The sequence below is a fragment of the Cydia pomonella genome, chromosome 28, assembly GCF_033807575.1.
Source record: "Cydia pomonella isolate Wapato2018A chromosome 28, ilCydPomo1, whole genome shotgun sequence".
NCBI lineage: Eukaryota > Metazoa > Arthropoda > Insecta > Lepidoptera > Tortricidae > Cydia > Cydia pomonella.
In genome coordinates this window covers 5,744,337-5,770,182 of record NC_084730.1, presented here as the reverse complement: position 1 = coordinate 5,770,182, position 25,846 = coordinate 5,744,337, and the positions used below count along the sequence as shown (strand labels likewise).

The 25,846-nt window shown below is 37.5% G+C and overlaps 1 protein-coding gene across 8 annotated transcripts; it reads left to right on the top strand.

Annotated features, from left to right (window-relative positions):
- The first annotated feature begins 801 nt into the window (after positions 1-801).
- Positions 802-25,129, top strand: LOC133533063 (transcriptional repressor protein YY1-like). Of its 8 annotated transcripts, none has more exons than XM_061871995.1 (12): positions 802-1,080; positions 4,290-4,377; positions 5,407-5,518; positions 7,609-7,795; positions 8,793-8,860; positions 9,571-9,708; positions 10,972-11,058; positions 11,846-11,947; positions 12,737-12,838; positions 16,102-16,222; positions 17,169-17,288; positions 17,804-25,129. In XM_061871995.1, exons 2-12 carry the CDS (start codon positions 4,303-4,305, stop codon positions 17,931-17,933), a joined length of 1,242 nt encoding a protein of 413 aa, XP_061727979.1. In that variant the 5' UTR covers positions 802-1,080; positions 4,290-4,302; the 3' UTR covers positions 17,934-25,129. The 8 variants fall into 8 exon arrangements, with proteins under 8 accessions (XP_061727979.1, XP_061727978.1, XP_061727977.1 ...); XM_061871994.1 differs by having other exon boundaries at positions 803-1,080; positions 4,290-4,389; positions 5,407-5,506; XM_061871993.1 differs by having other exon boundaries at positions 803-1,080; positions 4,290-4,389.
- The last annotated feature ends 717 nt before the right edge of the window (positions 25,130-25,846 follow it).

Here is a 25,846-nt window from a genome sequence, read left to right as displayed (position 1 = left end):
ATTAAATTAAATCCTAATCGAATCTTATATCTTAATTAGATTCAAAACCACTGCATACATCAGAGTGCGAGCCAGAATTGCGAGTACTTCGCAGTCGCAGGTTGCAATCTGCAACTAGCAATGTGAAATTGGCTTCTATAGTGCCCACCGCTGGACTGCAAACTGCAAGAGCACGAAAAGCGCACAATCATTACCGTTCTGATAGTTCTGTATGTCTTGAAGTAAGCCGGAGTCTGGCAGAAGGGTGAATTGAGGTGCCGGTAAATCGACAAAAACCATGAAATTGAAATAGTCAGACCAAGATAACTCAGCAATGATTTTTATAGCACAGACGGGCAAGTGTAGTTTTAAACGTCAAACTTCTATGAAATTATGACGTTTAAATAACACTTGCACGTCTGTGCAATAAAAATCGCTGCAGAGTTATCTTGGTCTCACTCTAGGTTGCTGTGCACAAAAAGGTAAAAGAGTACAATATACAGCAAATGATCAGAGGGCCTTGTTCTCTGCATGTCTATCACTCTTGCATATTCGAGTGATAGATCGGCAGATAACGAGATTTTGAGAGGGTCTCCTCGCATTGTCCGAAGCGAAGTGGGCCGTGGGATGTGTAAACTAATGTTACTACATGATGCTATTATGAAATTGTACATGTTACTAGCACTTTATTACAACTTCACATTCAAAGCTAAAAATTCATTTTGATTTTACCTCATTTTTAAAATGAATTTGTAATCCCTATTACACGGGTATATTTTTTATCATAGCAACATTCAGAAAATATTTTTTAAGTCTTTCGTGTGTGTAGGCTTTATCTTTTCGCCATTGCTCGGGCGGCGTCCATTTTGTACGCCATATTGAATTTGGTCGGACATCTTTGACGCCATGTTTAGTCGGACATATTTTATAAACATTTTCGCGTAAATTTCAAATATTTTTGAGCCTAAATATCGAACTTTTTTTCACTGAAGTCTGGGGGATAGATAGGGGCGAAGATTACTCGGAAAAATTCCGTACCTACGCAGTAGTCCAAATTTGTCTCCAAGTGGCCGTGCAGCTTTTGTTATAAGATAAATAAAGGTAAATTATTTCCACCAAAAACGTTCATACGATTTGACACATTGTAACAAGTGCTTTGTATTTTCTATGAATTTACGGTGTTGGGTGTGTTCTGAAGGTGAGTAGATGAAGGTCAAATTGAGGGGGTTTCATTTGGTTAGCGTTTGGCGTGGTCGTTTTATTGATATCCCAAAAAAACGGTCTTATTCTGTCCGCCGACCGCCACTGCCGGTAGCGGCTATCGCCCTCAGTGTAACCGCTAGTTGTTTTCCTGCATTAATGCAGTAATTTATGCGGTGTTCACTGCATATAACGTTACGGTCACGTCAAGAACCAGTGACAACCAATTGAATTACGTAGGCCGACTTCTGTAATATGATATCACCTAGTTAATTGTTTTCGGAACTAGCCACTTTGCACTGACGTGCATTTGCGCGTTATTTATAAAGTTTTGGGCATTTTTACATACATTAGACTAGATTTCGATATAATGACATTCATTTCCCTTTATTTGTTGTGTTTAATAGTTTTAATTTTATCTTCCGACCTCCCGTCCCGTTGGTCGGCCAAGGAATGTGACCAAACAGACGCACCTGTCAAAGTTTTTTTTTTAGAACAGATACCAAACAAACCACTTTCCGTATTTGTTTTTATTTAATCTTGCATGCTTATTTAATGGATGATATAGAAATGTTAAATTAATGACTAGTGACTACTCATTAAACATGCTGATTATCTTCATTCTTACTAGAATGTTATTTTGATTGAGCTTCATAATTATTTTATAACAGGTCTATTAATTATTATAAATGTTATGTTTTAACAAATTATGTATACCAAGCAGGTAAAAAGACATTTACACACATTGATATCTACACTTTGATATGAATGTTTGTAGTGTAGGTATTAAAATTATCACCTTGTTTGTATAGGTCAATACTCTATTTGTATCTAATTTTATTGTTTATAATTAATACACTTGTTATAATAAGTGCTTAGTTAGGCATTTCTTATGTTGTTAAAAGTAGGTACATAAAATAAATTGATAAACAGCTTTGGGTATTGCTATGAATTAATATTTAACAAAATAGCTTTTTGTTATTCCAAAGAATTTTTGTGTTCCCATTTAGCACCAACAACAATCACAGAAATCATATATTCTACTTTGATGATAAACCAAAAAAGATGTTGTTTCTATGTCTACTTCATTATTTTATCATCACAAAAAAGGAAAAACGGTGGATTTTTCCTTTAATATTTCAAGCATGTGGTTTTGTTAGCATACACTCCTGTTTAAAATTTTATAGCGATGGAAACAATGGAATTTTTTTTCCATTTTTTCCATTGATATAAAATTTGGAGAATCGCTTGCAGACGATGTGCTTATTAAAAAAAAAATTACTCCTGTTTAGTACAAATGAAAGAGATTTCAAAGACAGGTTTGGTTGGTTGCTACTAGAGTTGTGCCTTTCTTGAGAACATTCTCAGTTTACTATGGGAAATATATTAAATTGAGAAAGTTTCCCATACAAAACAGACCACATTCCTAACTACACCATAACCAAAGATATATATAACTCCGCGTAAGATAAATAAAGTAAGATAAGTAAAAGTAAAGAAAATATTATGCTCAAATAGATGGCGATAAACCTTTGGCCTATACTCAAGTAGATGGCAACACTGTTAAAAAAACATTGGTCAAATTGCCATATGCCATTCGAAGAGTTATCCTTACTGTATTGAAAGGTAGCAGTACATTTAGTTGACTACAAAATTTACTTTGACAATACGCCTCTATACTCAATTCTCTTTGGCACAACTGTATTTACTACAATTTAAAATAAAAATGTGAAAAGACTAAAAAAAATATAATTTTCAGAATTATTACAAGACTAAAATGTTTTCAGTTATACTGATGAAATTCTCATAATAATCAAATTCATTTAAGAAGCTGTTAACCTTCAAATTGAAACAGTGTTTTGGTGAAGCAAGAAAAATACATGTTAATATTGATTATATTATCAATACTGTAGCTGAATTCATTACATATTTGAGGAAACCCGCTCTGAAGAAAACAATTCTGAAGTTAGTCTTTATTTTCTTGACTGTAATGTCTGTAAATAAGGAAAAAAAACCATCAAACTCGTATTCAATCTGTGCTGCATATGACACAAGTATGTAGTGCATATTTTTAATTTATTTATCAGTTTACTGATTTTGCGACCTGACCAGCCGACTCCCGATTAAACCCACAAACCGGCATACATAAGGCTGTTATTAATAGCTCATAGACCGCGGGCCAGGAGCATATATCGTCAGTCATCGCCTCACGGCTGATACTTTGTCAGATGGTAGTTTGTTAGTCAGTTGGTGACAAAAAAAACATGACATTTAAAAAAAAAAAATTTCAGTCGTCGCCTCCCGATTGATTTTGTGTCAGATGAAAGTTTAGATGCCATGTTGAAAAAAAAAACCGTGAGCCGTTTCGGTTGCATCGCGGTGGAAAGGCCGTCAGCTGGTCACATGAACATATAAAAAATTCGCGCCTTCCCACACTTATGTCCGCAAATGCGTAATCCGTTTACTGAAACGTTTCATGATTTTGTTATTACTATCATATAAAGGTAAACCGATTATTTTTTTTATATGTTCATGCGACCTGCTGACGTTCTTTCTACCGCGATACAATACAACCGGCTCACAATTTTTTAAATTCACAATAGCATCTAAACTATCATCTGACAAAGTATAAAACGGGAGGCGATGACTAAAATTTTACGTAAAAAAAATAATTTAATCTATTTATTTCAGCGTTTGTTTTTGTTGAGGTACAGTCTGAACTCAGTTACAATTTATGTATTTTTACGTGTTTCGGTGGCTGTCATTCCTCAACCCACCAACGGAGCGGCAGCTGCGTCCACGAGGGTTCATCATACATAGCCGTTAACCACTATACGAGTTATCGCCCGGGAGACAATTGGTCATGCGAATCTGTTCCTGGCTCGCAGTCTATTAAGTAATAAAACAATGAACGGCCTCCTTGGCCTCCTGGCCTAGTCGGTAGTGACACTGCCTTCGAAGCAGTAGGTCCCGGGTTCGAATCCTGTTAAGGACATTTATACATAATATATACTGTCGTCTAGTATCCACAACATAAAGCTTTATTGATCTTACTGTGGGGCTAGATCGATTTGTGTTAAGATCCCTAATATCCCCTAATATCTTTCCAGGGCGCGGTTCACCATGATGAACCAGGAGATCATGTGTGAGGTGGAGATCGGCACGCACGGCGGCATAGAGATAGATGGCGATGATCAGGTCGGCGTCAAGGTAACACTAAACCCCCCTAGTCCCTGACCTAAACCCCCCACCAATTTGACACTTACTCATACCCTCCCCATCTATTCCCTTACCTTCTTTCTTCCCTCCGTTTGGAGATAGATCATGGCTAATACTTATACAATAATAGAACTCATAGCCGAACCGAATATAATAGGTGAGACCAAAGCACGGTGTCTCCGTTGGCTGGGCCACCTCGAAAGAATGGGTTGAAGATCGTGCTGTACAGAGGGCATATTTGGGTCGACCGAATGTACGCCGTCCTGTAGGTCATCCCAAGTATCGGTGGGCGGATAGAGTGGAGGCAGATCTCCGTGAGCTCGGAGTCAGTGGACACTGGGGGCCTACCGCGAAAACCGAAATTCGCCAATTGCGGGGATCTTTCTCTTTTACTCTCTCTAAGACGTAATTAGAGTGACAGAGAAAAATGCCCGCAATTGATTGTTATTAAATATATATCATTCATACTCATTCCAATTATATGTATATAATTCATAATCATCATTTAAAAGTGAATTCTACTGGCTAATAGGCCATAAGGAAAGAACTCAAAATTTGCATAGGATTATTTTGCCTTACATGTAGATATAATGCAACTTTATCATCAGTTTTTGAGCAATTAAGAGAGAACGTTGTTCGATACATGTGCGAGTAGGTAATTCGTAGCCCGTGTCGATTTAAAACACTCCCTTCGGTCGTGTTTTAATTTATCACCACTCGTTGCGTACTTCCTATTTTTCGCACTTTTTTTTTTGTATCGTAATGTACTATTACAGTACATATGGGGCTACTTTATAGCACTAGTGCGAGAAGTAGCATATTATGTTACTGTGTCGAACATTTAAAGGGCCATATGTACTGTAAAACGTTGTACGATACATGTGCGAATAGGTAATTCGCAACTCGTGTCGATTTTCCTATTTTTCGCACTTGTATCGTAATGTACTATTCTTTATGAATAATCACAAAAAATAAAATAAAATGACAATACCCTATAATTTGTTACAGTACGAAGAAATAGAAGCCGGCCAGTACGAGGAGTACATCACCGATGACCAGTATGAAGAGGTGGAAGAACAGGTGATCGGCATGCACCATCTGGAGGAAGGTCAGTTCAGTAGTGCGTATCATCTTCATTCCATCTTATCTTAGTAAGTAGACTTCATAGGTCCACCACTTAAGACAAGAAATACGCGGTTTTTACACTGGTGCGGATTCGCACACCCGCCGCGATGTGTGAGCGAGCTGGCGTTAGCTATTTTATCTTTTTGCTTATTTAGTAGAAACAGTAGAAGATTAATTTAAAGAACGGACCCCTGAAGAAACTAATTGGTGAACCCTGTTATAGAGCAATGTCACTGAGCCTGCGCGTCATTCTACTTTTTTTTATTATACCACGACGGTGGTAAACAAGCATACGGCCCGCCTGATGGTAAGCAGTCACCGCAGCCTATGGACGCCTGCAACTCCAGAGGTGTTACATGCGCGTTGCCGACCCGTCTACTGAAACCGTTTGCCTTTTGTGCGCACGTGTCTGTATACGCACCTGTGTAATTCCTTAGAGCAGGCTGTTGAAAACATTTTTGGCGTAACCATGGCAACGCGGTACAAGAAAAATGCGCAAATTACTGAAATTGACTAGAGTTCGACCAAGCTATGTTGGCAGTTTTGATAGCCCAGACTGTGTAAGGGTTATTTAAACGTCACAATTTCATAGAAGTTTGACGTTTAAAATAACACTTGGACAGTTCGGGCTATCAAAATCGCTGCCAACATAGATTGGTCTAACTCTAGGAACCATTCATGGCACAATGCATTGAATTTTTCAGCTTTGATCGCATTGCTAATTCAACTGAGATTCTATCAATCTGTACCATGTACCGTTGCGGGGTGAGGTATGTAATTCCATTCAGGGTGGTACTTGACAACATGACCATTCTGTACGATGTAATTGGTATGAATTTATCAGTGGCGGATCGTTCAAAGAACTCCATTCCCACCGGCTTGTCTAATATCAGCCTGTTGAGTACGTTCACGATCGGTTCATGGAGAAAAGGAAAGCAAAATTAGCTCCGGATTCCCTACGAATATTTGTGACGCGCCGCCACTGGAATTTATTTTGACAGTTCGACTGGTCAATTTATTTCCTAATCAACCTGCTTTTCTATTAATTTTGTACTTAAATGCGATGCGTCCGGCAAAATAGTTGTTATTTAACTAGATTTAATTGCAAAATAAGATACATTCTGTTGCAATTCTCTCACGCCAACCGCCTGAGATGAGTGGTGGACCTATAATAACTGATAATATAATATTGCCGATAAATTATGTCAAAAAATCGACTTAGTCGTTTATTTTTACTATAATATAACTTATTTTAACAGCACATGGACAACCTTTCCGATATTTCATCAACCATCACTATTCATCTGATTTTTGGGTGTCCATATTCTCTAGATTATTTCACAACAAAATCCTAAGACGCGTAAAGTAGTGTCAAACAATTTTAGCCGCTTATTTGACAGCTGATGTGGATGTCGCACGACGCCATATTGTTTGTGGTAAGGGAACTGGATTGGTAACTTTGAGGCCGTGAACTGGACGCACGTTCGCGCCGCCCGGCACCGAGCGACTCAATCAAAATGTATAGATTTGAATGAATCTGTTTTGGACGACAGCGGCGCCGCCCGTCGCTGCGAGCGTGCGTCCGGCCGTGGACTGGACGCAAGCGGCGCGCGGCGCGACGAGCGGCAAATCAAAGCCATTCAATTCATACATTGCGCTCGACCAAATGTATTGAGAAGTAAACAGCGCCACCTATCTGACCCTTTTTATTCGATAATCTATATTATACCTACGCATCCAATAAGGGTACGGAACTAAGTAGCTCCATAGGTGGCGCTGTAATCAATAATCATTAATTTAGGCTAGCTACTTTGTGATGTACTCATCTAACTTTTCCAATATATTCCATAAGAAGCACACGCTGTTTATCTCCGACTCCCTCAAAATCCTTCGACATCCGCCCACGTGCCAACAGGTATGAATTGCCGCTGCGCGCCGCTTGCGTCCAGTTCAGTCTGCGGCCTCAAAATTACAGCTAAAAATTAAATATACTTTATATGTCTTCGTAATCTTTTGTTTACGTACTGCTTTTATTTCTTCTCACATCTTACTGTGGCACCCAAAAACCCTATCACTTCTCATCAGCTCACAGCCCATTGCACCTATCACCATCATCATCACACCCCATGTCAGCGCTGCTGACAGATTACAAACTTGCAGTCGGGAGCGAGGAGGTGATCCTGCCGGGCATGTCCGGAGAGGAAGTCCTTACTGCCAACGACTCTTATGATCCGGTGTATGCTACTCCGCCTTCGACTAGTAATAATAACAGGTGAGTCGGCCATCATGGTTATAGTCGTTAGTTTTCAAGCTGGCCCTTATGGCTTTTTGTCTATTGTGAATAAAACCGCACGTGTATAAAATAATTCTAATTGGTACCTGATCGCGCGCTAGTCCAACGCTCAAAAAACCAGTGTAAGTGCGCTCTCCGATAACACGCCTTTGTTACGCATTTCATTTACACATTTTAGACTGGTTCTGTAGCGTTCAACTCGCCGGCACTCAGTTACCGTAGAGATGGCAACATATTTTTCCATTAGTTCATTTTGAATCTTATTGCAATTTCCATAGTAGGTGTAATTCAATAACCGGTTAAAATTAACCGAATTTTCTTTATGCAGGTAAGTAGCATGTGCGGTTTTACAAGTTTAGCTGGTTTGGAGTTTAGGACCTCCAGTTTTTTTTAATTTTACTTTTTCTCTCCATAAGCTTTGGTGAGAACCCCGTTGGATTATTAAAGTATACCCTGGCATCCTAGCTAAATATTACCCTGACAAAAGGACAAACGATTGCGTAACATTCCAATAAACAATGTTTTGAAATTAATTGTTAAGATGAATAACTTATTTAGATTCAAACATCTTATTTAACGAACAGATTGCAGTCTTTGTGCTTAAAAAAACTTATAATTAGCTAATAAAATGTTATTGTATAATTAGCTAGTAAGCGGTGGTGGCCGAGTGGATATGACGTCCGACTTTCAATCCGGAGGTCGTGGGTTCAAATCCTGGCTCGTACCAATGAGTTTTTCGAAACTTATGTACGAAATATCATTTGATATTTACCACTAGCTTTTCGGTGAAGGAAAACATCGTGAGGAAACCTGCATACATCTGTGAAGAAATTCAAAGGTGTATGTGAAGTCCCCAATCCGCATTGGGCTAGCGTGGGGACTATAGCCCGAGCCCTCTCGCGCATGAGAGGAGGCCTGTGCCCAGCAGTGGGACGTATATAGGCTGAATTATTAATAAAATGTTAAAAATCCACAGAGGTCGCGGCAGGCCCGCAGTCAAAGCCAACAATAACACGAACAGCGTTCATCATCTTATGCCTATTGGTAAGTTCTACTTTTATCACATGGTACCCGTCCGATGGCCAAGCCGCCACTGCACGAAGTTAAATAGTATCGATTTTTCAAAAAAAAAATATATAATTGAAAAATCGGTATACGTAATTGAAGTGTACATCACTATTCACTATTGGATAAAGTTTCATGTCTAAGCGTTTCATAATAAGGGAGTTTATACGGATTTTAACTCGAGAAAAGGGTTTACGGAAAAATAATTTACTTGTGATATGTTATGTTTGTTGAAATATCAGTAGATATAATTAAATAACAATGATCAAGCTAAAATATTGTGGATTTAATTGTTTACGCAACGTTCAAGCATGCTATAGTGACGTAAAAACAGTGATTTTGGCCTGGTAGACCCTTAAACGGAGGTTTATGTTTGTCTCTAGAACGTCTGTTTTGGTAATGCAATTTTCTTAATTCCAAATTTTATTCTACAAGTAGGCCTCAAGGGCTATAATAATCTTAAAATAAATAATTACTACAATACAATAGAGATGTATAGTCTCCATGGTTAAAAATACAATAAATCTGGAGATGTAAAAGGTCCTCAATGTCAGAGTACTAATACTAATAAGTTTTGGAGGTGTAAACTCTCGCCAAGTGTCAAAGTAAAATGTATACTAAATAAATAAATCGCGTCTGGACTGTTCAGCTAGCAGAAGCTAATGAAGTCCAAACCCCCGTGATTCCAGGCGAAGTGCCCATGGGGCTGATGGAGGGCGTGAGTGGGGGGCGCGGCACGGCGCGGCGCTGGGAGCAGAAGCAGGTGCAGATCAAGACCATGGAGGGCGAGTTCAGCGTCACCATGTGGGCCACGGGCGAGGACGACGGTAATTCATTCCCCATCTTAACTTGTAGCGTTCTCGATGCCCTCCCGAAGAAAGCTTGGGATATGCTGTTGGCAACCAACATCCGACTACCCTTTACATTTTAATTTAAACCCAGAGGGGGAACTGATTGTAAAGTCGTTATCTGCCTGTATCGCTTTTGCATATTTGAGCAAAGAAAGACTGATAACGAAGTTTTTATTTTCGATGATTACGGTAGGCCACAGTAGGGAATGCAGTAACCGGTCAAACTTCATAACCGGTGCCGGTTACGGTTATGCCCGAAAAATAACCGCTAATCGGTTATAATCGGTTACAAATGATAGATTTACAATCAAGTAAGGGGTCTTCCATTAATTACATCACACGAAATTCTAGGTTTTTGACCCCTCCCCCCTCCTTGTCACACTTGGACACATTTGGCAAACCCCTCCCCCCCGGGTGTGACGTCACATTTTTAGCAATTTATTTTTTTCAACAACATAACATCGGCGAAGCGAATTAGGTACTATTGATATTTTATCAAAATATTTTTGACAACAGAAATATTAGTAGGTCATTATAACACAAAACCGATTAGGAAAGAAAATTAATCGCATAAAACGATTATCGTTCCAAAAACTCGTTATTTAACTGTACAGCGAATAAAAAAATTAAATAAATACTGATGAAGTTAATGTGACGTCACAAAGTTTGTGACACCCCCCCCCCCCCCTCCCCCTTGACTCAACATGTCACATTTTCGTGAACCCCTCCCTCCCCTAAAGGTGTGATGTAATTAATGGATGACCCCTAATTAAAACAATTACGAAAATAAAGGTACAGTATTAGGGAATGTGGATATTGCTTCGCTTTTTAATAAACCACACAAAATAGGTACAGTAAAAGTGAAAATATGACCTTGGACATGTTAAATATCATTTGGTATATTTTCGTTGTTAAAGGCAGGATTTTATAGTCAGTTAGAAGATCAGTTCATACAATTTAAGTACAAATCATACAAATTAACCGATTTGCATTCCTTAGCCTACAGTAACTGTAGATGCGAAAGCTAATGGTATATTTTTTAAAATCTATTATTACTAACGCTTGTAACAATAATTTTTAACAAGCTGATCGTCTGCGAACAATGGTATTAGGCCTAAAATGCGGAAAAACTGCCTTGGTTGAGACTTGAACTAGAGAGTCCAAGTCTCACCCAAGACAGTAATTTTTCCACATTTTTAATTTATTGTAAGTCCAACCATTCCATTTTGTACTTCACAGACGACGGTTCAAACCCCGAGCCTGACCCCGACTACACGGAGTACATGACCGGCAAGAAGAACATACTGGGCAACGAGACAATGCCAGGTAAATAAATACAGACAAAAAATATATAATAAAAGACGTCCAAATAACACTCCTTGCTTCGTGACCTCCTACGTGGGTGAATCAACTTTTTTTGTTTTGTTATCCTGTCCCGTTGTCGAAGGGACAACAGTGGCACAGTTTGTTTGAAGAGACGTTGTATGCCGTTCTATTATCATGCTTAGTAGGGGGTCCATTATGGACATTGGTTATAACGACCACAAAAACGCAAGTTTAATACATTTAAGTACCATAAAATGAGTATTTCAATGAACTCTCCCCTGGACAACTAATCGTAACCATGGCAACGAGTGACGCTAAAAAGTTGATTCTCCCACGTAGACCACATGATTCCGGATGGCAGATTTCCAGGCTTTCCGACCCCTCGTCCGAGTCCCTTGGGACTTCTAAGGTCATCATGGACCTTGAAGGATAGCGATTTGCTAACCTGGCCCGTATATTAAGGTAGTGTATACATATTTTTGGCACATTTTTCGTATCGATATTTTCAGACGTGACTGTACCATCGCCCACACTGTTAACACATTCACTGCCAAATAAGTATATATTCAATTCAATAATTTATTTCAGTCATAATAAGACCATATCGTTTGTTAGTAATACAATAAAATTAATCTTAATATGCTAATATTAGTAAAAAACAGATTCAAATAAAAATAAAAATACATTTTTTTTAACATGAAATAGACTACCGCTGCTTATATAACTTGTCGATTTTTTTTATAAAGTTTTCTGTAATTGTAATTTTAATATCTGTTATTTTTCTCAGGTTTAGATTTATCAGACCCCAAGCAGTTGGCGGAATTCGCACGACCTGGACACAAAATTAGACTAAAGAAACCTTCACCCGAATCATCGGATAGAACTATAGGTGAGCTGTTTTAAATGCATTGGAATATTGTTTTTTCTATCTCGATATGTATAAATTAATAATATATTATCTATATACTAAAAATAATTAGTGGCTGTGAGCTGTAGACCTCGCAATCCTTTTTGAAATACTGCATAAACTCCATACAGGGTGTTTATTTGGTCACCTGCAATAATTTACGGGGTGAATATATAGGTCGTACTGAGCAACTTTTACTATAGGACCAACCCTGAAAACACGCTAGATAGAGTCCTGGGTTCGAATCCCGGTAATTCAGTCATGGATGTTTTCTATGTATTTAAGTATCTGTATATTATATATATCGTTGTCTAAGTACCCACAACACAAGCCTTCTTGAGCTTACCGTGGGACTTAATCAACTTGTGTAAGAACGTCCCTTTAATATTTATTACAAAAGAGTGTATTCCCAAGCGCACGCACGCTTACACACACATACACACACGCGCACATACACACACACACACACACACACACACACACACACACACACACACACCTATCCTAAACACTAAAAATATATATGTATTAAATATATATAAATACCAAAAAAAAAAGATTTTCTGTAATTTTGTAATATAATGTATATAAGTAATTACGGTTGTGGAAGAGCGGGACGTCTCAACACAGGCCTTGTAAGCCTAAAATTTCATTTTTATTTTTCATTATATAGTAGTTTTGAAAATAATAATTATATTCTCTCATTTTTTCCCACGTTCCAGGCTACTGTTTCTTTGAGCCTTCATATTAACTATGTTTTAATGATTTCAGCTTGTCCACACAAAGGCTGCACGAAGATGTTCAGAGACAACTCGGCCATGAGGAAACATCTGCACACGCACGGACCACGAGTACACGTGTGTGCGGAGTGTGGTACGTATTATGTACACCCTGTATAGGTCGCGCGTAAACTGTAGGAAACAGCACAACGACGCTTGGAAGTTTAAAACTGCTAAATCCATTTTTGAAATTAATTTATTTTTAACTTAAAGGCCTGTAAAAATAGGTACAAAATGTTCAAAAATGTATTAACCTGGTTTGCTCTTTTAGTCAACGACAGGAGACCCGTTATTGACAGATGAAAAATACGCGATATTTGGCCAAATATCGAATATTAGACAAAATGGCCGAATAGTAGCCGAATACCGAATAGTGGTCGAATATTCGTGGCATCTCTAGTCGAGACCAAATATAATAAATGGATAAATAAAGTTATAGAATCAGACCAAGCTAAGTTGGCAGCGATTTTGATAGCCCAGCCTGTGCAAGTGTTAAGTAAACGTCATCACTTCATAGCAGAGGCGTAGCGAGGGGGGGGGGCTAGGGGGGCCATGGCCCCGGGCGGCACATAAGAGGGGGCGGCAAAAACGGTATTTAAAAAAATATAAAATTAAGATATCAATATTTTCAAATCAAGCCACGAAATGAACTAACGCACCGCGAGAGCGAACGGCGTGGGGCGGGTGTGCGGGGGCGGTCAATCGCTACCGGAGTGCGGCGTTCCAAACCACCGACGAGTTTACTCGCTTGTCCGCTGGTTATAGGTATAACCTATAACACGCCTATAACCCTATATGACGTCACATCAAATTTAACACGGCGCCTTCTGCGCGCGATCTACAGCCGGGATTCGTTCAAAAATAGTTGGGCGCAGCCCGATAAACGTGGCGCGATACGCGCGATTCAATGCCGGGCGCCTTCGGTGCCCTCATATTGAAAGAGTCGGGCGTAGCTTGACGTAAGTGTCGCGCTGCGGGCGATCGAATAACGGGCGCTTTCGGCGCCCTCATGCAATAGCATCGGGCGTAACCTAATGCATTGGGCGCTTTGCTGCTGTACAGAAGTCGCCCGCCCAGCCACAAAAATAATGTAAAATTACTTTAATAGTTATATTAAATAGTTATTTTCTGCCCTCCGGGCGGAAAGCGTCAGATTTGCTCCCGCTGCGCTAAACGAAGTTGCCGCTTTCCGCCTCCGTCGAGAAGTTCGTTTAGCGCAGCGAGAAAAAAGTTGACGCTTTCCGCCCGGAGGGCAGAAAATAATTAAATACGAAATTATAACCCCATAATTAATAATTAAATGTAAGGCAGACGACTACTGAAAATCGCGCTTTAAAACGTATGAAATAAGAAAACATTCTCACCTGAAATAATCATTTACTTTTACATGAAGAGGGAAGAATAGCTTTGCGAGCCTAGCGAAATAACGGTATTTTATCTATGAAATTACATTTCGGGAGAAAACGTTTTCCACTAACTAAATCTTAACAAATCACTTTGATTTTGATGTCCATCCTTCAGCATAGTTTATTATAGGTTTATAGGTTTCGCTTTTTTTAAGAATTATTTATGTGTTTATTGTTTTTAAATTTTGAAAAAAAGGAAAACCTATAAACTTAGTTTTTTCATTGTGTCAATAACATACTAAAAAATAATGGAGAATGGAAAATATTTAGAAGTGGAAAAACGTTTTCTCTTTTTGTATGGACGATCCCGTGCTATATACTTCCCTCTTAAAGCTTATGACCGTAGCACACAACCACGGCTATCCTTTGAATATTTTTATGAATATTGAATATATACAATGCGAATCCGACAGATGTTAAAAGTGTATTCTTGATCACGTGTTTAGAAACTAAAATGTCATACAAAGTTTTCTAAAATCGGTCTTGTTACAAAGATAATGACAATTCTTGTGAAAATTCGTTTTTGAAATAACTCAGTGAAAAACGCCTTTATGGCTGCGACGACGCAAGCACTATGTGGCCTTACTAAGAGGCATTAAAGTTTTAAAGGAAACTCGCAAAATTTATCTGCAACTAAAAAAAAACTATTTATTCATTGTAAAGTTTTTTTTGCCAACATATAAAAATAAATAACGTGTCGTGGGCAGAAAACACATACACACACTTTTTTTGCCGAATTTGATAAAAGACAAATAATTTTTTTTGCTCTTTAAAACAGGAATACGTGGTTAAAATCTGACGGGTTTCTCATTCATACAGTGTGATTGTATACACTGTATGAACGTAATTAAGTAAATTATGTTACATTGTATTTATTTATTTAAAAGAAGTAAATATACAATATTTCTGTGTGATTATTTCAGATGTTTTTTTTTTTCATAAGTTTATGAGCCAAATTTTCAGTAGTCAAGTTTTTGAAGATATTCTTTGTATTTTACCTTTTCCAACTAACTTTGTCTTGTACTTAGTCAGGTCACAAGTTTTAGAAATAAAATGTTATACAAAGCTTTTAATAAAAAAAGTTTGCCATGATTTGATTTGAAAGCTTGTTTTATACTGATAAAAATGTAATTTAATTATTTTAAAATGTAAAGCTCGTTTTTTTATTAATTTACTACTTGTTTACTTTGGGATTGTCGTTAGACGCGAATACACACGAAATAAAAAATAAAATAAAATATAACTTTTTTTTCGAATATTACATATGTTTGAACCCGGATCCGTCTTTAAAAGTCATCTCGCTCTGTGTGGTCGGGCACAGCACAGCGGATATCATTCCAGATCTAGAGCAGGGCCCAACTGGGGAAGTACCTCCACCTTACAGAAAACTGCAACCAAATAACACTAGACCCTACTCATAGTGTTGCCGGTGAGTAAGGTTGGCAGAGCTAAATGAGGGTGCGGAGTGTCAGGGTCGGCAACGCGCATATAACTCCTCTAGAGTTGCAGACGTACATAGGCTACGGAGACTGCTTACCAGGGGCGGGCCGTATGATTGTTTGCCACCGACGTAGTATAAAAAAATGTTGAACACTTAATGCAAAACTGTATCTATAACTTTTTTTATCAGTAAAAATCTATGTGACAGAACTTATGACCTAACTAAGTGATGTTGATCATAAATTAGGGCGGCAAATGATGTTTATTTCTTGTAAAAAAATGACATGTAAAAGTGCCCCTGTATCAAATAAAAAGCGGGACAAATGCCCAAAGGCCTATAAAAAGGTCTCCCATTCCATTCTATTTTGAATCTTTATTTAGGCAAATCAAAATGCATTTGTCTTGACGAGTTTTGATGTTTGAGGATATACTCTGTATGTAACAACATTTAAATATTTAGGCTGTAAAGCGTTAATTCCAATATTTTACATTATTTATTATTTGGTTTCAGGTAAAGCATTTGTAGAAAGTTCGAAACTAAAAAGGCATCAACTCGTCCACACCGGGGAGAAACCCTTCCAGTGCACCTTCGAGGGCTGCGGGAAAAGGTTTTCACTCGATTTTAATTTAAGGTAAGTTCGTATCAAAGTAGAAAGATAATAGAGATGGTCTCAACATTGAAAAAATCTAAAACTACCCATCGTGTTGTAATTTCACTATTATATTGTCGCATCTATTTGACCACTAAAGACGTCAACTGACGCTCGCGGCTACAGCCCAATATCAACGTTCGTGTATTGCGACAAGGTTCACGATTATTTAAACTTTTAACCGCCGTAGTCTGATATATAAGACACAATTGTCAATTCGCCGCTGTCTGTTAAATAAGATAAAACTTCGTGTAACTTCGTTCCGGCGGTGCTCGAGCGCCCTCCATGAAAAATTATAAGCGTTTAAAAGGTTAATCCAACGTAGTACGGTCGAGGAGATTGATTCTTTAGCAATTTGCGGTTCAAGTAATTTTTGTTGTACATACTTATGCTAAGAGCTGGCCAATGTAAAGTGAACCGTAAACTGCTAAAGAATCAATTTCCTCGACTGTACTTGAAACTTCATGGGGGGTATATTGTTTAATCTCTGTACATAACAGTTTTACGCTTACACAATCCGGTTGCTGAATTTACCAACCAATATAAATAGATAAATATCAGGGGACATATTACACAGATCAACCTAGCCCTAAACTAGGCAAAGCTTGTATAGATACATACTTATATAGATAAAAATACATAATATACTAATACATACAATCTGTGTTCATCACACAAATAAATCTCTTTCATTGCTTTTAACTCGCGTTTGTACACATACAGAAGGTCGGTGGAGCAGGAGTGAAGCTCTTCCTTTCCGAGTCAGAGCGACGCTCGTATGCAAATACGAGAGTTCTTGGCCTAAAGCGGTCTTCCTTACAGTAAATTTTATATGCCAGTTCGCCACATTGAATTGTCAATTGATTGTCTACTTCAAGAGCAACAAAAATCCTCTTGTCTGGTGGTAATACGAATTGTTTATTTGCAGAACACACGTGAGAATCCACACGGGTGATCGGCCCTACGTGTGCCCGTTCGACGGCTGCAACAAGAAGTTCGCGCAGAGCACCAACCTCAAGTCACACATACTCACACACGCGAAAGCCAAGTGAGTATAATATGTGTCTTTGCATTTTCCCATTCGCATGAAAACGTACCCCGAGCAGAATTGGTTTTACTGAAAGCCATTGCTATCTGACCTTTCATGTGAGAGGGCCAATGCCTAGGTTCAGGGCGTCCGCCACGTGACGCGGGCGCACGGAGCGGCGAGCGGGTAACGAATAGTAGTACGAGCAACGCCAACTGATTTTATACTTGTTCGTTTTGTAGCTGGCCCCGAACGGCTAATCGTTTGTTTTTGTCTAAACCCCACATGCTACTTACCTGTATAAAAAAAGGTTTAGTCGCTTTAACTGATTGCTGAATTCCGACTCTATGTTAATTGCAATAAAATACAAAATGAACTAATGGGAAAATATTTCGACAGTCTGAGGTCCCTTCTGTTACTGAGTTCCGGCGAGTCGAATGCTATAGAACTAGTCTGGTGACGTTATTCGTAAATAAGCCCAATTGGCCAAAAACTTGTATCAAAAATGAAACTGACATAAAACCTTTCTCCAACAGATCAAGAAACTCGCTATCCCGCAACGGCGGCGGTTCGTACGAGTCGGCCCGGACGACGCCTCAGTTCGTCCAGCTCGAGATGTCTCCGGACGACTCCAACCATCAGCTCATCTTCTACACGCATGAGTGAACATAGTGCAACGGTGTGGACTGCATGAGTGAACTTCAGAGTGGACATGAGTGAACAAAGTGAGACGCGAGTGAAGTGAATTGAAGAGTGAACTCATTGAGTCATTGTGAAGTGATCGTGAATGTAGGTTGAAGATAGTGAAGGATTAGTGAAATGATGAGGGGGAAAGGCTAAGGATAGTGAAGCAGAACTGCAAGTGAATGGTATTTGTAAAGTTATCATGGAACAGTTAAAAAAGATGTATTACTAATTGAATATTTTCTTCGTTTTGTTCTTTCATCATTTTGACAAGTTTGTTAACCCTATGGTTCAGTACAGAACATAATGCCTTAACTTTCTGGGACCCAGAAGCAATTGTTTGGTTTTTAAACTGGAAAGTCTTAGTTACTCATAAAAATCCAGAAATTGTGGAATATGTGCAAAAATTTGTACACAGGCTCTCAGGGGGATAAGGTATTAGTCCAACATCTGCATTTTTTTTGTATATTGTTAGGGTATGCAATGCAGATCTGAAATGTATGAATTTATCCGGATCTGGATCCAGATACCCCGGATCTTCCCATACATTTCAGATCTGTCGTACAAACCCTGTGTATTGTGCAATCCAGTTTAAATTAATAAATACTACGGATCCATATCAAGAGGCCTTTCGGATCCGCAGATATCAATTTTCATCATGAGCAGAGCAAAAATGAAGAAATTCAAGATGGCGGCCGGAATTGTACCATCAAGTAATGTGAAAATACGGATTGAGTACGGTCACAAACTTAAATTGTTGATCCATTTAGGGTTCAAGCTAATTTTGTTGTTCTTGGTTCAATCCTAGCTACTAAGTGTCACTGGACCATGTTAAATTTACAAACCTTTGTGGCATTATCAAGTAAAAGGTCCATCTTTATCTGAACGGCACTTTTTAATCGAAAATGTCACATGTCAGAAAATTATGATAAATTTTTGAGACGTAAGTCCCCGGGATGCTGATATGAAAATTGCAAAATTTTGCAAGTGTGATAAAAGAAAACTAATATTATATAGACTATGGAATGAAGGGAGTTTTTATAATACAATTACTTAGTTCTATAAAGTCAATAAACATTGGATTTAAACAGTTTAAACCAAAGTTTTATATAGATTAAAAATTAAAATTTTATTTCTGTGTGCATTAATTTCTGATGTTTCCATAACCTTTAAGGTGCTGGGATGAATTCTAAAACGGGGTGTTTTTGAAAACGGGAAATATACTTAAGAATAACTGTATTTTAGTACCATGTAGCAAGGCGTAGGGCCAAACTATTGTTATATTCAATAAGTCGATATTGCCACCGTATTAAAAATTGTACAGTCAAGGTATTAAATATCGATACGGAAAAAGTGCCAAAAATATGTATACACGACCTTATCGCCCATATATTAAGGTAGTGTGTACATATTTTTGTCACTTTCCATATCGATATTTAATACCTGGACTGTACTAGGGATAAATTATTAAATACCAGTTTTATTTTATACTCCAAATGTAGGTCTCCGTTGTGTGTTTAGATAACGACTTCGTATTATTAGATTGCCCAATTAGAAATGAAATAATTAACAAAGAACGAAAAAAAATATATCAGTTTCTGATCCCTGAATATTACATAACCCTTTTTTTGGAATAACAAGATATTTTGGTCCTAATAACAGAAAAAGTGTTTCCGTTACTATTTTTTTTAAAGAATTTGTATGGCGGTAACGGAATGATAAATGATAATATAAAAAAAGTATGGAAATGTTGATACACTTCTTCTCTTATTAGGATCAAAAGAGGGATATAACATTGAATTTCCCAAATTTGAACCAAATGGCCCATTTACGATTTTTTAAAACTACCCAGTTTCTGAACTTATCCCAATGCACCTTGGTGTGATCTCATATTTTACTGTTGATCATCATTTACTCTGATCTATTCGTCCTTCAGTTATAATTTATATCACCATAGAGTCTGTCAAAGCTAACATTGTACTAACCGAACAGAACAAAGTGAGGAGTTGTCATTATAGTTTAAGTTACGGTATAAGAAATATATACTTTCATCTGTTATTTATAAATATAAAATAAATAAATTATAGATAATATTCACATTGACACATTGCAAATAGGTTGCCTAATAAAGTATTCATATTTTTGTTTTGGTACTTAATCCTATATTATTTATTTAAAACTTTATTGCACAAAAGAAACACTTAATGTACAAAAGTCGTACTTGCCATGAGGCATTCTCTTCCAGTCAACCTTAGGGCAAAGCAGAAAAGATTGTAGGTGGTGCGTTTAAAACTAAAAGAAATTGTTATTGAAAGACACATAAATTAATTAAAAAAAAAAATCAAATGAAATGAAATTTAAAATGATAGCTTATTTTACTCTTCATCTAACTGTAATAGTTTGCGTCATAAAAAAGTTAGTTCAGTCCATCAGTGCTTAAATAAACTGATTATTTAAATTTACATTTAAAAATCTAGGCAACTAGCCAGGACCAACTTTTTATTAAGGCAACATTTAGATTAGGAATAAAATAAGCTTTCATTTGATTAACACATTCACTGCCAGACAAAAAACGGCGCACTACCCCAGAAAGGTGGTCTATAGCTGCGTACAAAACAACCCGCCCAGCGGGTTGTCCGGCATCTGAACAAAGTTCACGAGCGCCCACCAGGTGGGTTCCCGGCAGTGAATGTGTTAAATAATAATAATTATTATTATTATTTAATACTGTCCGTACGCAATGTAACTAGGCAACCTATGTGCAATGTGTCAATGTGAATATTATCTATTATTTATTCCTTATCTCTAATACATAACAAATGAGGTTATATACTTCTTATACCGTATCTCCCACTATCATAAACGCCATATTATCATAGAAAATTGGCTGTAATGGTGACATTGCCACACTTTTTCATTACGGAGCTTAAATGCAGAGTTAGCTTGGTCTTACTCTATTTTGTTATTGGTGCTATATTAATTGATTAGACTATATGATGATTTCACTAAAATTTTAATGATCAGGTACATAATTTCTCTTACAAAAAACCTATCTTTATCAAACTTAGAGAAAAATTATTCTTGTATTTTATAACTATACCGAGGTCCTGCTTATTTACGAATAAAATATAAATTAATTTGTCTCTAATCAACTACTTACTCTTAAGTCAATATGGATAAGTGTGGCTGCGGGGTAAGTGTGGCTGGCCTTCTATTTGGGGGCCTTCACATATTGATTACTGTTTATTGCGAGTTCATACATATGCCACTAAATCCTGATTTACACATTGACAAACATATATATAACTCCATTTAAGATAAATAAAGTAAAAAAAAAACATGCCTCAATAAATCAAGAAAAATGTTTGCTCGAATAGATGGTGATATACCTTTAGCCTGTACTCGAGTAGATAGCGACACCGTTTGATATTTAACACATATCAGTGAAAGAACATGAGTCAAATAGCCATATGTCATTGTAAGAGTTTTAGTCCTGTGTCGAAAGATGGCAGTAAAAGTTGACTACAAAATTTACTTTGACAATACGCCTCTATACTGAATTCTCTTTGACATTTATTAGTTTTAAGTGCGAGTTCATACATTTCCTCTTACGTTTAGTAGGCCTTAAAAGCGTTGATGGCCTAGCGGTAAGAGCGTGTGACTTTCAATTCGGAGGTCGCGGGTTCAAACCCCGGCTCGTACCAATGAGTTTTTCGGAACTTATGTACGAAATATCGTTTGATATTTACCATTCGCTTTTCGGTGAAGGAAAACATCGTGAGGAAACCGGACTAATCCCTATAAGGCCTAGTTTACCCTCTGGGTTGGTCAGATCACAGTCGCTTTCGTAAAACTAGTGTCTACGCCGATTCTGGGGATAAGTTGTCAAGCGGACCCCAGGCTCCCATCAGCCGTGGCAAATATACAACGCGACACGCGAGGAAGATGATGTTTAGTAGGCCTTAACACTTCAATGTGTAAACAGGCCCCAATGTGAAGGTTAGCTACACTTATCCATACGCCGCACTTAACCGTATTGACCGTATAATTTGTAATTAAATTAACTTTATTAAGCTTAGTTAATGCTTTTCGTTTACCCTTTTTGTCTTCTCTTCCCAATCGATTTTAAGGACCTCGAGATTTTCATAATAATATTATAATTTTCGTCTTAATTTTCTATTTTAAAAGGGACTTTATTTAAAAATATGTCTTGGAATATTAAAAAGGGAAAATACAGTGACAGACGTCATCTCAATACTATTTTGTGAGAATTTGCATTTTAAGTTTATAAATGGTATGTATATGACATCTGTCATCGTACCCATGCTGTTTAAAAAATACTATATAAACCACAGCAGTCTTATCTCTAAAAAAATAATTTCAAGACATATATTTGCATAAAACTATTCCTTTAGGATTTAATTAATAATGAACTGCCTGAAATTACGCTTGTTAATAAACAGGTTGGCTATTCACTTTATAGTCCAAAGAAAATAGGCATGTTTTGTATACCCTATACATTGCCTTAAAATAAACAAAAGCTGTAACGGCATTAAAGTAATGTTTTCCTTGTTTGTGATCATTTCATGTTCTTGTTTCAGGAAAAAGGTAAAATGAGTCGTTTTCAAGCATTGTCGCTTGCCACAAGGACGCTCTGATAGGTTATTCGTATAAACATACAACCAAATTTCGTCTTTATGGAAGCGACAATTACAGTTTGATTGAAAACGTCACAAATTACCTATTAAGCCAATACAACATGTTTTATTTACTTGAATAATGTGTGTCTTATGTTCAATTGTCCGTTCCAGTTCAAATTATTTAAAAAAATGGGTGATTTCTGCATTAGTTTTTCACGCATGGAAACCTTAGCTTCGCTCAGGCTTCTATTTCAAGTCATCTTCTCATAGAAAGTGCATAGCCACCTGAAACTTGTATATTTTGTACTATAGATATGCCAAATATAAGGGAGTGTCTGTAATATAGATTTAACTATTTTTTTTATTTGGGGAATGCATGCTAATATTTGGAAAAGCAAGAAAAAAATGTTAACTTTTCTTTCGTACATCTGAAAATATAAATACGGACGATAAAGTGCCTAAATATGTATACACCTTAATACATGGGCACTAAGGTCGTGTATACATATTTTGGGACTTTGTTCGTATCGATATTTTCAGACGAGACTGTACCTCCGGTATGGCGCGAGCACTTTAATCTTACTTAGTTGTCTATGCCTATGCATATGTACAGTCGCCATCAGATATATCGGAGCGGCCGAAGTGCTCCAAAAATATCTGAACTGATATATCGCACTCTAACGCCTTGAAAATAGAGGCGTGTTTAGATGTTTGTGAGCACCTTGGCCGCTCCGATATATCTGATGGCGATTGTAACACAACAATATGGCGAAAAAAGTAAGGCAAATAAAAGTTTTTCATTTTAAAATATATATTTACCCCCTTATTCATAAACGTGTACTAAAGTTACGATGCCTCCTAATAATCGTTTGTCCCTTTCCCACGTATTGGTATGATAGAAAGGGACAAACGATTATTAGCGGCATCGTAACTTTAGTACACGTTTATGAATAAGGGGGTTAGAGGTTATTTTTAACTGTTACCACTAAGTACCACTGGGAATAATGGAGAAAAAAACCCAGTACTTAGCGCAGGTTAATAATTGGTTAAAATTCTATCCTTTGATATCGCATAATGAATGAAAAAGAGATGTCAAATATCAGTATGCATTCTTTATGTGCACTTGTCAGTTAAAAAAAGAAAAACAGACAGGAACTTGATGGTGACACTACCACACTGTCAAGTCGCTTGCCAGACGGTATTGAGTTAAAAACTCAGTTTCAATGGTCGATAACTCGGTCGATATAAAGCGTGCGGGGACTCCCCGCAGGCGGTATAACGACTAGTGAAACTCTAAGTCGATAGTTCGGTCGATATACAGCATGCGAGTGACTCGGCGCAGGCGATAAGGTGGTATACCGACTAGTGAAACTCATAATGGCATGCGTTTTGGAAATCTCGGTCGAAAATTGGTCGATAAAGCCCAAATGCGGGGTGCGGGAGATTTTTACAATGGCTCAGTTTCATTGGTCGATAGGGCCCGCATGCGGGGTGCGGGAGATTTCCGTAAAGCATGCCACAGGGCCCGCATTCGGGGAACTGTTTACATTGGTCGATAGGGCCCGTATGCGTTTCACTTATAGTTTCAATATGAGTTTCACTAGTCGTTATACCGCCTGCGGGAGTCCCTACATATTGTCTATCGACTGAGTTATCGAACAATGAAACTGAGCCTTTGGTTTGGCCTGACTTTACCACCATGATAACCAAAGGATTAATGACCGCAGCCGGCAAAACGTCCCACTTTGTCGCTTGCCATAAGGTCGCCTTGACTCGTGTAAAGATACAAGCAAATCTCGTCGTTATGGCAAGCGACAAAGTGGGCCGTTTTGCCGGCCGCGATCACAAATGATTATAAAGGCTTTAATGATCTGTCTGTTCCAGCTTTTAATCCTTTGGACGCTAGGAACGTCTTTAAGTCGTGAGCAAACGCCAACAACGCTTATTACTTACGACGAACATTGCAAATGTAAACTATATACCTTGAAATAAGGTTTATATTGGCGCGCTTGAGCTCATGATTTTGGCGTGTGAGTGCCGTTGTTATGGCGTTTGGCGTTAAAAGGGTTAAAGATTGATATCATCAGGAGTGCACGTTATATTAAGTCTATCGGAACGGCGACTTCCTTAATATTTAAGATTTTGTAATATGACTGATTGTATATATGACTGTTTTGTTTTGCGGTCCAAAATTATGAGTTATTGCTACATTTGGAGACTTTTTGGTGTATAGATTTTTTTATTATTATTATGTAGATATAATTTTAAACACTACTAACACTTATATTGGTAGTTTGTTTTTTTTTTTATTAGATTGTGACAGTATTTTTGGCAGTAGCTCGAAGCCTCGAATAAATAAATAGTTTAATTCAATTGGTATGTTCATCTTATTTTTATATAAGTGAAACGGGCATAGCGTTTGAAATTAAAATTAGTTTTGTGAATTGGTAATTTTCAAATGTAGCAATAATATTTTAAAATTGAATGTTCTCAAGCGATGAGTGATAGCGAGAATAAAATGTAAATATTTATATAAAATGTGGCGTTTTATTCACTATTTTTGGATATTTCCTTTTACTCATAGAAAATTGATTGTAATAGAGAGAGGTAGTCTAAGAAAAAAACGTGCCCCTTAGTTTGGCATCCAAAACAGATGGCGCTGTATGATTTGCGGTCACTTTCTCAAACGTCTACTTTTGACAATCGAGAGTTACCGCAAAATATATGGAGCGCCACGCCACTTTTTGATATTTAACACATATCAGTGAAAGAATAAGGATTAAAGTCAAATGGCGTTCTAAAAGTTTTAATCATGTGTCGAAAGATGGCAGTAAGTTTACTGCGGCTACAAAGTTTTCATTTTGTGATTCAAAGCCACATATTATAAAACATAAAAAATAAATATTATATGACATTATTACACAAATTGACTAAGTCCCTCAGTAAGCTCAATAAGGCTTGTGTTGTAGGTACCTACACAACGATATATATAATATATTATAATTATAAATACTTAAATACATAGAAACACCCATGACTCAGAAACAAATATCCGTGTTCATCACAAAAATATATGCTCTTACCAGGATTTGAACCCGGGACCATCAGCTTCATAGGCAGGGTCACTACCCACTAGGCCAGACCGGTCGTCAAAACATATATCAAGGCTTATAACATTTCAGGCATAAGGGGATAAGATTTTAGATTCAGAAGATAAGCCTGCATATCATACGTAGATTTACGTATTGACAAATT